The 13,391-nt window shown below is 46.7% G+C and overlaps 1 protein-coding gene across 1 annotated transcript; it reads right to left on the bottom strand.

Moving 5' to 3' along the window:
• Positions 1–1,117: 1,117 nt before the first annotated feature.
• Positions 1,118–11,885, bottom strand: LOC308576957 (prostaglandin-H2 D-isomerase-like). The gene is made up of 7 exons (XM_081177082.1): positions 11,632–11,885; positions 9,175–9,296; positions 6,946–7,013; positions 5,948–6,043; positions 4,394–4,495; positions 2,932–2,960; positions 1,118–1,294 (listed from the first exon to the last, which is right to left on the bottom strand). The coding sequence occupies exons 1-6, from the start codon at positions 11,737–11,739 to the stop codon at positions 2,947–2,949; spliced, it is 510 nt and encodes a 169-aa protein (XP_081033208.1). The 5' UTR covers positions 11,740–11,885; the 3' UTR covers positions 1,118–1,294; positions 2,932–2,946.
• Positions 11,886–13,391: the final 1,506 nt, after the last annotated feature.

The raw sequence follows: 13,391 nt of genomic DNA, 5'->3' as shown, positions 1-13,391 counted from the left end.
CACTACTGGGGGGTGACAAAATGGCAGGCAGCACTCATTGTGGGGCCTGCAGCGTGCCCGAGCCATGCATCTCTCTTGGGAGTGATGGATTGGCTTGACTGCCCGCAGGTTCCTCACTGCCCCAGACAGTCCGCCATCCGCCTCCCCCTCAGCTGTAGATCGCTGAGTGGGAGGAGGCAGGCAGGCTTCTAGGAGGCCCAGCGGAGCGTCCTGCCCTGACTGGCCCCGCCCTGCCCTGTGGGTGACTGGCCCCACCACTGGGCGCAGGGCATGTACGCCAGGTGCCTGATTGGCTTGCTCCGCCGCTGGGAATGGGAAGTCCTTCACTGTGCAGAACTGGTTATGCTACTGTCCACTTCTTTTGCCCTGTGATGCCTGCGAGGCTTTGCTTTACACTAATGAGCACATCATCTTACATCAGAGATAATAAAACCGGGATGTCACGACTCAACTGCAGGTCATCGGTCCTGGGGTTGGTGTGTATGATGCAATATGACACCGTATGGTGCAATCAGGAGTATGAAATGCAACGTGGCCAAATGAAATCATGTACACAATGTGGACTGGGTCGTTTATACATGACCATCTTTGTATCTCCTCAACAGGAGCCAGTCAACAAATTTTATTATCATAGTTGTGTTCAGCACCTTGAAATTAGAAAAAGAAAGAGGCTGTTTAATTTCAGAGGCATTTTGTGAATTGTGAAATTTAGGAAGTTCCACTACTTTCTAACTAAGACAGGTTTTACTGCCTATGCAATTTTCTGAAGTCCATGAACCTGGCCTTTGAAGAGTTCATAAGTAAACTATGTTTTATTTTCCAAGCTTGTGGTCTCCTTGGGGAAGAAGGAAACTTTAGAAAGGTTTTTCCCCCCCAATGGGGACATTTTGGAAATCACTGTAGAGAGCATATTTTAAAGGTCCAACAACCGATATTTCCATGCTTTACTTTGCTGTGTATTTTGTGATCTCGACTGGAGTTCTCTCACCAGAGTGCTTGCCCCAAGCCTGGATCTCAGAATCCAGGAATTTTCCTTTTTATATAGTGCTATGAATTTGGGGTGTACACATAATAGTTTTTTTTCCTCTTAGGCCAACAGAAGAGAAAACAGTACCACTTATGTGATTAGAATACCATTTATGAATATATATCTGATCCAAATGATTCAAGTTTTCTTTCCAAATGGAATGGTTCACAATGGTAGTTGGTATTTGCAATGCAGGAGGCAGATTCCAGGATGATTCCTCCATCCCCATCCTCACGCAGACATCTTTCCCATGTTATTTTTGGCTTTCTGCATGGAATTGCAAAAGACAAGAGATCCCGTTATCACAGCAAGAGGTGGGGACCTTGGCCCATGGAGAAAACCCACAAAGGTTGCAGTTGTATTCCTCTGGACCCTCCGGGTATAGGGTGGTATATAAAATCAATTAATAATAATAATATCAGCAAATCAGCAGGAAGGTGTCAATGTCGGAATGAGTTGGATGTTGGAGGGGTCTGTGCCGCCTTCCATTCCCCTGTAGAAGCACAAACAAGCTTGCTGAGAGGCGATGATGGGCAAAGCCAGTGCTTTTTTTCTGGGGGGACACAGGGGTACGCACAGCCCTAAACATTTTGTGAATCTAACGGGACAAGCGACTAAACATTTTAAGGAAGCACCAGGGCTCTGGCAGGAATCTGGAGCCTTCCTGCCTGCCTCGGAATCCCAGGTGGTGTTTGGGAAGGTGGCAGGAGGGCTCTTGGACCTACCAGAGCACCATAACACCTCCCTCCCTAAGCTGGGCAGAGGTTTCCTGGGCTTTGGGAAGGAGGCGCCAGGGGAACATTTAGGGGACCAACCTTGTTCCCCTAATCCACTGCCAAGATCATTTCGTATGAAGCAAACACCCTTTCTTGGACACTCGCCAGGGTGGGGTGGGTGGTTTAGCTCCCTGGCAGAGAACACGTTCTGCATATACAAGATACCAGGTCTAAACCAGCTAAAATTATCAGTGTTCATGGAGACTTCTGCCTGAGGCCTGGGGCTACCTTTGAAGGTGACCTGGAAATTACAACTAATCCAGAATGCGGCAGCTAGACTGATGGATGGGAGTGGCTGCCGAGACCATATAACACCGGTCCTGAAATACCTACATTGGATCCCAGTACGTTTCCGAGCACAATTCAAAGTGTTGGTGCTGACCTTTAAAGCCCTAAATGGCCTCGGCCCAGTATTCCTGAAGGAGACGTCTCCACCTCCATCATTCTGCCTGGACACTGAGGTCCAGCTCTGAGGGCCTTCTGGTGGTTCCCTCACTGCGAGAAGTGAAGTTACAGGGAACCAGGCAGAGGGCCTTCTCGGTAGTGGTGCCCGCCCTGTGGAACGCCCTCCCATCAGATGTCAAGGAAATAAACAACTATCTAACTTTTAGAAGACATCTGAAGGCAGCCCTGTTTAGGAAACTTTCTAATATCTGATGTTTTATCATGTTTTTAATATTCTGTTGGGAGCTGCCCAGAGTGGCTAGGGAGACCTGGCCAGACGGGCGGGGTATAAGTGCTATTATTATTATTACACATCTTGTATTTCAAGGATATTTAAAGCACGCTAAAGAATCCTGGGAACTGAGATTTGTTCAGAGTGCGTGGAGTTGTAGCTCTGAGAGGAGACCACAGTTCCCAGGATCCTTTGGGGTGGGTTACGCAGCTGGGATCTCCCCAAGGGAGGGGTATCGCCTTTCAGTTGTGACCTGAAACCCTTTTAAATGTGCTTTAAGGTATGGTGTCCTGTATATGACCCTGCAGAGCTGGAGTCAAATCAGAGTAGGGTGCTTCTTCCTTGGGGACTCACAGCACAACCTTAGATGTGTCTACTCATGAGTAAACACCACCAAATTCAATAAAGCTTATGACCTCCCAGGTAAGTGTGCAGAGGACTAATTATCGTACCTTTTTCAGATCTTCTTATGCACAGAGCTCTGTGGATGAAAAGAAATGCGGTTAATGAGTGAGCAAGATGTGGGATTGGGTCCAGGGCACAGAACAAGATCAGGATTATTATTATTTTGTTCCATAGCCAACAATAGACTGGCTCTCAGATATCAGTAGGGTTTCTCTTTTTTAAAGGATCCATAATGCTTATCTACATGTGGAGAAAATCTTCTCTTGATAACACCTCAAGGGCCGATTTTCTTCACATAAACCAACCTGGATCCTGCAATCATCATGTGAGGCCTTTCTTCATGTGCTTCCTCCACAAAAGGTCTGGAAGGTGGCAACACAAGAACGGACCTTTTCTGCAGTGGCTCCCCATTTTGCGGGCATTCTCCCCAGGGAGGATCGTCTGGAACCACCCTTATATCTATTTAGACACTGGGCAAAAACGTTCCCTTCAACCAGGCCTTGGGCTGATGAACAGTCTATGTCCTTTTACATGTGTTTGTGGGAGGGATGGCTTATGGCAGGGGTGAGCAAGGTTTATCTTGCCTGGGCCGGTTCGGTCCCATGGAGATCTATCTGTGGGTTGGATTCTGCATGCACGTGAGCAGGCACACCCATGATTTTCAGCGTCTGCATCTGCGCAGATGTGATTTCCGGCATCTTCGCATGCGCAGACGCGATTTACAGCACCGTGGAAGTGAGTCCCTGCACTGCGCCGGTTTAGCGAGTGGGCAGCTTGGTTCGGGGGTGGGTCGTGGGCCGGTCAAACAACCTCCACGGGCTGCTTCTGGCCCATGGGCCTTAGGTTTCTTAGGGTTTGTTTTGTTATTGTTCTCCTTTTTATTATGTATTTTTATGTTTTTATATTGTATTTTTATACAGTGGTACCTTGGGTTAAGAACTTAATTCGTTCTGGAGGTCCATTCTTAACCTGAAACTGTTCTTAACCTGAAGCACCACTTTAGCTAATGCAGTCTCCTGCTGCTGCCGTGTGATTTCTGTTCTCAACCTGAAGCAAAGTTCTTAACCCGAGGTACTATTTCTGGGTTAGCGGAGTCTGTAACCTGAAGCGTCTATAACCTTAGGTACCACTGTACTGCGAACTGTCCCGAGATCTTCAAATTTAATAAATCATAATAATGTAAGAAAGTAGTTCCTGATGTTTAGTTGGAACCCTCTGTCTTGTAATTGAAATCCACTGGTTCAGAAGCTAGCCTCCAGAGCAGGAGAAAACAAGCTAGCTCCATCTTCCATGTGACAGCCCAGGAGACATTTGAAGAGGACTATCCCATCCTCTCTCGATCTCTTCTGCTCCAGGCTAAACACACTCAATTCCCTCAACTGTTCCTTATCAGGCTTCATATCCAGATTCTAATAATACCTGGTGATCTCTAGAGTCCAAGCGGCTAGCATCATCATCACCATACCTTCAACCAGGGCGGAGAAAATCTTAAGCATTAATTGCCCTTACCAGTTTCGGATACATAGGTGATTGCATCTGGATCGAATTGCATATCTTTGGCCAAAGTTTTAAATTTTTCTTTCACTTCATCTGACACAGTCTGTTCCCTGCCTTAAGACACAAACAAGGAGTTGGCATTGAGAATCAGCATCATAGTCCAGGAGGATAGATCATAGAATGGTACAGTTGGGGTCATCTAGTCCCCTGCAATACAGGAATCTCAGCTACACCATCCATGACAGATGGCCATCCAACCTCTGCTTAAAAACCTCTAAGGAAGGAGAGTCCACAACCTCCTGAGGGAGTCCATTCCACTGCCGAACAGCTCTCACTGTCAGAAAATACCGTACTTCCGGATGTTTAGTCCAAATCTCTTTTCTTGTAACTTGAAGCCATTGTTTTTGAGAACTACCTTCCAGAGCAGGACAAAACAAGCGTGCTCCCTCTTCCATGAGACAGCCCTTAAGATATTTGAATATGACTATCATCTCTCAGTCTCCTCTTTACCAGGCTAAAGATACCCAGCTCCCTCAACCATTCCTCATAAGGCATCGTTTCCAGGCCTTTGACCATTTTGGTTGCCCTCCTCTGCACACATTCCAGCTTGTCAATATCCTCCTTAAATTGTGGCACCCAGAACTGGACGCTGTATTCCAGGTGTGGTTGGACCAAGGCAGAATGGAGTGGTCCTGTGACTTCTTTGGATCTGGACACAATACTTCTGCTGATGCAGCTGAAATTTGCATTAGATCTTTTTTGCTGCTGCATCACGCTGTTAAGCATCTTAACAAATACCTCTTGCCTGACTCCTTCCCTTCCCCCCTTTTTAAAGAACAGCTTCAGAAGGAGGAGGTTTGAAATGAAAAACCAGAAGTGTAGGGCAAAGTTCCTTCTCCATTCTGAATTGTCCCATCCTGATGCAACCCTCAGGGGCTTGTGAGGCACATTTGCACAGAGCATGCCAACCAGCGCCTTAAGCTCCCTTGCCTCGCAGGGTTGCCGTGGGGATGAAAATTTGAATTGCCAGTAAAGGTAAAGGGACCCCTGACCATTAGGTCCAGTCACAGACGACTCTGGGGTTGCGGCGCTCATCTCGTTTTAATGGCCTAAGGAGCCGGCGTACAGCTTCTGGGTCAAGTGGCCAGTATGACTAAGCCGCTTCTGGCGAACCAGAGCAGCGCACAGAAATGCTGTTTACCTTCCCACTATTTATCTGAACTGCTAGGTTGGCAGGAGGTGGGACTGAGCAACAGGAGCTCAGCCTGTCGCAGGGATTCGAACCACTGACCTTCTGATTGGCAAGCCGTAGGCTCTGTGGTTTAAATTGCCAGTAGATGGTGGCAAATTTGTTGTTGACACTTTATCAAGATGCTCAAAGTATTCTGACAAATCTAGTGGCGGGGGTGGGGGTGGATTACTCTATTGGCAATTAGTGGTGGTATTTACATCTCCTTAGACAAACTGGGAGGAAGGGCAAAATTTTCAAAAGATGGGCACAACAGGTGTGCCCATCATAACCTATGGCACCCAAACAAGCTCCCATGGGCCAGTCTCCAGACATACCAAAGAGCTGTAGCATGCCTGAACGCACTGTTCTGAAGAGGATGGTATGGTAAGTCTCATAATCTGTATCCACGAAGTGTACTGTTGTCCACCCATCTATTGAAAAAGAGCCACAAAAGATCCATTAACAGGCATGGGAGTCACTTCCACAGATGCAAAAGAAAGGTGGGGGGGGGTAGAGAAAGCACATTTTCACTCAGCCCATAGTTAAACTATGGAACTCACTGCCCCAAGAGAGATTTGTGGAGGAGGAGAGGGCTATCAATGGCTCTGCCTCCACAGTTGGAGGAAGAAATGCTTCTGAATATCAGTTGCAGGAAACCACAAGAGGGGAGAGTTAATTAAGGAAACATTACTGCAGTTTGGAGACAGAGGAAATACCTACATTGGCTCCCAGTACGTTTCCAAGCACAATTCAAAGTGTTGGTGCTGACCTTTAAAGCCCTAAACGGCCTCAGTCCAGTATATCTGAAGGAGCATCTCCACCCCCATCGTTCAGCCCGGACACTGAGATCCAGCTCTGAGGGCCTTCTGGCGGTTCCCTCACTGCGGGAAGTGGGGTTACAGGGAACCAGGCAGAGGGCCTTCTCGGTAGTGGTACCCGCCCTGTGGAACGCCCTCCCATCAGATGTCAAGTAAATAAACAACTCTCTGACTTTTAGAAGGCATCTGAAGGCAGCCTTGTTTAGGGAAGTTTTTCATATTTGATGTTGCCGCTTTTTTACTATTAATATTCTGTTGGGAGCCGCCCAGAGTGGTTGGGGAAACCCGACCAGATGGGCGGGGTATACATAATTGAGAGAAGCCAAATATTCCATTCAGGCCCTTCTAGCTCTCAGGAGAAATCCATCTAACTCAATCCAGAAAGGAAGAGAAATCTGCTTCCGTTTCTGGTAGCGAACTTGGAAAGTTGCTCTCCCAGGTTCGCTGGAGCTTGAGGGCAGGGGGTGGGGGGTGGTGGCTTGGATGGAGATAATGGAGAAATCTATTATACTTACCTACAGCTTCGAATTCGGCCTGCTTTACAGGGCGTACAACAACTGTTTTACTCAGACATTGTCCATCCCTGGAAAGAAAGTCAGGGTTGTGAAGTTGCTACCCCCCCCCCAATTCAGCACGCCCCCCCCCCCAATCTCAGCACAAGATTTCAAAGGGGTTCCAGGTGCTCAGCCAAGGCCGTGTTTCCTCTGAGAATCACACTGTATTGCCTTTAAGAAATATGGTTTAATTACACATATTTACACCTGAGTGTAAATTTACACCTGAGCTTGAATGAACTTTATTACGGTCACAGACCAGGATTAAAAAAGCATATAGATAAAATAGCAGTTAGGATTTTTTGACCGATAATTGTTAGGGCAAATGAGGACAAGGAAACAGGCATAAAACATCCTAATAAAATACAAGATTAAACTGCCCAATAAAATACAAGATTAAACACAGATAATGGATGGATAAAAAACTAATAATTAAAACAGATAAGAGCTAAAAACCAACAAAGACACACAGTTAAAACAACTGTAAGAGCATAAGAGCTAAAAGACTCGCAGATAAAACAACTATAAGAGGCTGCAGAGTAGAAGCCTCTTAAATAGAGTTTAGATGGAGTTAAAATGAGTTTAGATGGAGGAGTTGCAAATCTGACCACACCGTCATCTCAGAAGGAGGCTTGTTCCCCACAGTGGGGCAACATTGGAATCCAAGGCATCCTCCCAGTCATCTCTAGGCCTCTGTCCCAGCCTGCCAACATGGCCCTGACCTTTGCACTCCTTCCCCTTCCCAGCACCCCCCCCCAAAAGAACAATTTTTTCTGTGACATTATCCCCATCAGCAGCTTGGAGTTGGCCAGTCCTGGAGTTCGGGGGGGGGGGGACATTGCCCAGTTTCAGAAGAAGAGGGAGCAACTGGAAGCTGCCCAATAGACATTCAGAATCTCAGCTGATGTAACTGACTTTCGGGGACCAGGGATACAGCTAAGGCTGGACCTCAGACAAAATGACCGCTCCCCACATTAACTGGGGGGTGGCTTTTGCATGGTTGGGCACAGTGCCCCCCCCAGGACTACAGTGGTACCTCAGGTTACATACCCTTCAGGTTACATACACTTCAGGTTACAGACTCTGTTAAAGCAGAAATAGTGCTTCAGGTTAAGAACTTTGCTTCAGGATGAGAACAGAAATTGTGTGGCAGCGGCGCAACAGCAGCAGGAGGTCCCATTAGTTAAAGTGGTGCTTCAGGTTAAGAACAGTTTCAGGTTAAGAACCGACCTCCGGAACGAATTAAGTACGTAACCAGAGGTACCACTGTACTAGACCCCCCGGCAAGGTAGTTGGCTTCACCGCTCCCCCCCCCCAAGCTGGATACCTGGAGGTTCCCGCCTAGCCTCGTCAATCAGCCAATCCTGGCTGGGGGGGGCACGTTGCCAAGGGAATTGCCCAGGTATAGTTAGGACCACCCACACTCACAATAGACGGTGTAACTTACCTGTTGGTCCTCCTGAACTTCTCCCACCCTGCCCTCCCTCAATTTATGCCTTCTTTCGCAGTTTAATCTTCTTCTTTACAGCTATGCAGGCACCGCTGCGGTCCTAGATGGTCACCGTTGAGGGACCGGGAAGGAATTCCCCTGCATTGGCAGGTTTCGCCTTCCCCGTAGCAAAACGTCACAACTTTGTATGCCTTGGGCAGAATCCTTTAGTCTATCTTCCCTCAATTGGGGGTGGAGGCGTGAAGCGGTGACCCACGCCCCCCCCCCGCGCCGGAAATTCCAGGGCTCCCCGTTAAAGGAGTTATTTTGAGGGGAGGCACTGGCCATAGGCCAATGGGTTGTCAGTGCTCTCTCCTACAACGCGGCGAAATGGGGGGTGGGCTCTCTGCTTGAACAGACGTTCTCCAGAGTCTGCCCAATCCCCACACACTTTGGATAACCCTGATGTTCCCCAGATCCCCGGCTGGGGACTGGGAGGGATAAACGCCCAATGCCTAAGCCAAGGTCTTCCTACGTCTGAGAATTTAATAAAATTGTAGCCAATTTTAATCCCATAACATGTTGTCAGGTGTCATTATTCCTCCCGGGGGATGCCTGGGGCTTGGGGGGTGTGTCTCTGCATGTCCAGGTAAAGTCCTGGGTATACGACCTAGCCTCCCTGCTGAAAGCCTCAGGACCCTTCTCTTTATTCTGTGCTGCGTGAAGGGAGATCATGATCACAGCAACGGAAGCAGACTTACCATGGATAATAAATTTTGAAGACCAGTCCTCCATCCTCTTGGGGCTCCATTGAATAGCCAAAGAATGGTCTCTTTTGTTTGCTATACTGTACCATTGCAATAGGAAACCACTTACCGGTGAGCTACAAAGAAGATGTTTGTTTGTGTGTTACTGTTTTTGTGTTGTTGAGAAAGACATTTCTATATATATTGTAGGCTGGTAGCTAAAGTGGCATAGTGGTCTCAGGCTTTCCACTCTGGGCCACACTTTCAGAATGAAAATTTGCTCAAGCCACATCAAGTGTTTTTTTTTTAATTGATAAGAAATACATCGCAAAACAAAAAGAGGCAACTCCTAGCAGTGCTTGATTACTAACACAGAACACAACTACTTTATAAGTACAGTAGCACCTTGGTTCTTGACCTGGAGTCCGTTCAAGTCCCAAAACCGTTCAGAAACCAAGGAGAGGCTTCTGATTGGCTGATTGGCTGCAGGAGCTTCCTGCAGTCAAGCGGAAGCCACGTCAGACGTTCGGCATCCAAAAAACGTTCACAAACCGGAACACTTATTTCCGGGTTTGCAGCATTCAGGAGCCAAAACCTATAAGTACCAAGGTGTTCGAGAACTAAGGTATGGCCATATAAAACAATGCTACATAGGAACATGACTCGTTCCCAAAATATTCTTAGAGTAGTTGGGTGCCACCCCACACTCTGCCAAGCAGGTTCCAGGCACTCACCTAGGGTTTGTGCTCCTTAGGAGAACTGAAGATGCTGTGAAAATATGATTTATTCACATATTTACTCCTTCAGTCTGCATGGAGGGAGTCCAGATCTTACAGCATGGTCATTTCAAGAGCGGCTTGTGCCCCACAGGGGCGCAGCCCTAGAGTCCAAGGCATCTCCCCAAGCCAGCCTTCCCAAGATGGGTCCCACTCTTTCTTCTTCCTTCTTCTTCCCAGAAAACCCTGCTAAAAACTCTCTTTCCCTGTCACCTCACACCCAGTTACCCTGGCAAACTCTCCAAACGCCCAGTCTCTGTTCACACCTCACGGCAAGGCAGGAGGACATTGCTTTTGCATCGCCAATGACTCTCAATGGCCCTGATATGCTTCTTAACGGCCTTGGCTTGGCCAGGTCATTTTGCATAGGCTAGCTCAGGAATCTCTTTACAGCTTGTAGTTCTCCCTTCACATCCCAAATAATCAAAATCCCACCATTTATTAGTTTCTAGGGTTTGGGGGGGTCCCCCCCCGGGGGGTCCCCCCCCAATCTATAACAATATAATTATAAACGAGCCTCTTACATATGTACCTTACATATGTTTACAAACTCAGTGAGAGGTGTGAGCTTGCATTTGTTTGGTAATCTCATTTTTATTAGGTGTAACATGAGACAAACAAACTCTTATTTCGTCAACACAAAGAAGCACTTCTCTTTTCTGAACTTTCGTATTTGTCAGAGTTGAAAATGTCAATGTTTCTTAGTACAGAAAGTATTGATCTGATGTGTAGAGATCTTTCCTATTCTGATTAGTTCAAGAGGGTTCTAGAAGGTTCCTTCCCTTTGTGAAAGAAACCGGCAGAAGGTTTTTGTTTGGCTTATTCCTTCAGAGAAGCTGGGTACAGCTGGTTGAAACTGGTTCTGTTATCCTTTTGTCAAGATAATACTGACCATAATAGTAAGACCAGGAGGAGCCTGCGCTTCACTCGTTTTCTCTTTTCTATCTGTTTAGTACAGTATGGTGTTCTGTATGCTGTAGTATTAAGGTTTAGACTTATTATAAGTTTGTAAGTTTTATTTTAAGTGCTGCAACTGGATATTTTTAATGGACTGTGCCAATCCTGAATGTTCTGGATTTGTGACCGTTATGCTTATTTTCCTTCAGCATCAGTAAATCTCTGCTGGATGCAGTACGATTGCCTCTGGTCTATTTTTTGGAAACTTTGCTATGTTTCTAAGTGTTTTCCTCCTCCGGTGCTGGCGCAACAGAAAAAATATATTTTGGAGATCTATAGAGTAGCCAAAACTCTTGAAGAGAGGTGTGGATACTGTTTTTGGTTTTATATTCTCTCTCTCCCACACAAACACTACACTGAAATGTTTCTTTATCGGTCCTTGATTCTTCCTGCTATTGCCATCCTCTCCTGCCACACCAGTGTAGCACAACACAGCCTTGGAGAACCACGGGGTTAGGGCATGGGAGAGACCAGGGTTCGAATTCCTGTTCAGCCATGAAGCTCACAGTCACTGCCTCTCAGCCCAATCTCCCTCATAGGGTTGTTGTGGGGATTAAATGAGGAAGGGGAGAACCAGGTACATCACCTTGCGCTCCGTGGAGAAACAGGTGGGTTATAAACAGGGCACAGTCAGCTTGCAAAGTGTGTAATCAGGTGAACAAGGCCATGCAAGCTCGATTATTGCTAAATTTGTCACCATCCCTAGTTATAAGTGAAGGAGAAAAATGTTGCTGTTTACCTTCTTTAGATCCAAGTCTGGCACCATCGGAATGGGTACAGGAACCTGGTACTTAGGAAATGCTGAGCAGGTGCCAGCAAACACAATAGTAATCAGCACAATGTTCATCCTTGCAAGGCTTTGCAGCAGGTCAGGAATGTCTGCGACTTCTGCAGAGACCTTGGCTCTTCAAGCGATGCCTGGATTTATATCCCTCTGCTTATGTCCCCAAATTTCATCTAAGCCAGTACAGCCCTGCCATTAAAAGAGGTCGTGGGGTGTTTGAGAGAGGGAACCAGGTGATTTTCAGAACTAATTGTTATCCGTGGTGAGCACATTTTCTAAAAACCCGGGAACACTCTGCCCATCGATGCTTGTTCTGAAGGACTCCAAGGCCTGTGGCCTCCCCTGTTAGTTGTGGGTGGTGGTTTATGGTGAACTTCACCACCAACAGAGGCCTGGGCTATGATCAAAAGGAGCCGAGAGGCAGTTTTAACTAATGTTAGAATAAGGTTTGCACCTCCAGACCACATTCCTCACCTGGAACATCCCTGGAGGAAGCATTGTGGGAACAAAGGAAATTCAAATTGTGTTGGCCTTTCTATTGCCTTTCTTCCCCTCCCCCCCCCCCTGCCTCTGCTGCTCCTTGTCCTCTTCATGGAGTAAAAATGACCAACACCTGAAACGATAGTGTTTTTCTAATTTTACTATTAAAGTCAAGGCAGTTGATCTCTTACACGCAAGGCAATTAGGAAACAGCTAGATGCCTGCTCAGTGGTCCTCACAGTGCACCCTGAGTCACGTGGGGAAGGGGAGCGATGTGGAATTTAGATTAGGCACATTACCAGTGAGACCATCAAACTGGTAAGAGCCACTTAAGGAGGAACCTAACGACTTTCCAGTTGGTAGAGCATGAGACTCTTAATCTCAAATTGGCAAAAATGTGTAAATTTAAATCAAATACATGTTGCAAATGTCAAGTGAAATAAGATTCTTTTTATCATATGTGGTGGTCTTGTAGTAAGGTTAAAGCTTACAGTGCTACCTCAGGTTAAGAACTTAATTCGTTCCGGAGGTCTGTTCTTAAGCTGAAACTGTTCTTAACCTGAAGCACCACTTTAGCTAATGGGGCCTCCTGCTGCTGCCGCGCCACCAGAGCACGATTTCTGTTCTCATCCTGAAGCAAAGTTCTTAACCCGAGGTACTATTTCTGGGTTAGCAGAGTCTGTAACCTGAAGTGTCTGTAACCTGAAGTGTATGTAACCCGAGGTACCACTGTATTGGGAAATGATATACAGTCATGCCTCGTGTTGCGTCCGCTTCATGTTGCGTCTTTTCGTGTTACGTCCCACAGCAACCCGGTAGTACCAGAACGGGTTGCTTCCGGGTTTCACCGCTCGTGCATGCACAGAAGTGCCAAATCGCGCCTTGCGCCTGTGCAGATGCGGCGCTTCAAGTTGCGGGCTTTTCATGTTACGGATGGGCCTCCGGAACGGATCCCGTCCGTACCATGAGGTACAACTGTATAATGAATTGGAAAAGATGTTTAAACTAATGTCTGTAAAAAAACCCAAGAACCCAGAAGCTTTCCTTATGTGAATTATAGAGAGAGAACTGCTCAAATTGTATAGAAATTTATTTCTGTATGCTACTACAGCAGCAAGAACGTTACTTGCCCAAAAGCGGAAAGAGGCAGAAGTCCCAATAAAGGAAGAATGGATACGAAAACTCATGGAATATGCACAAATGGTGAAAATTACCAGAGGATTAAGAAATAAAGA

The sequence above is a fragment of the Podarcis bocagei genome (assembly GCF_964188305.1).
Source record: "Podarcis bocagei genome assembly, chromosome: 17".
NCBI classification, from domain to species: domain Eukaryota; kingdom Metazoa; phylum Chordata; class Lepidosauria; order Squamata; family Lacertidae; genus Podarcis; species Podarcis bocagei.
Note: the sequence above shows the minus strand (reverse complement) of the source record. Positions and strands in the feature narration are given on the sequence as shown.

Coding starts and splice junctions, on each gene's coding strand:
- LOC308576957 (XM_081177082.1), bottom strand. CDS start 11,739: ATGAACATTGTGCTGATTACTATTGTGTTTGCTGGCACCTGCTCAGCA. Junction 7,014..9,174: donor TTCAAAATTTATTATCCATG/GTAAGTCTGCTT, acceptor CTTTCTTTCCAG/GGATGGACAATGTCTGAGTA. Junction 4,496..5,947: donor AGGCATGCTACAGCTCTTTG/GTATGTCTGGAG, acceptor TTGTGTCTTAAG/GCAGGGAACAGACTGTGTCA.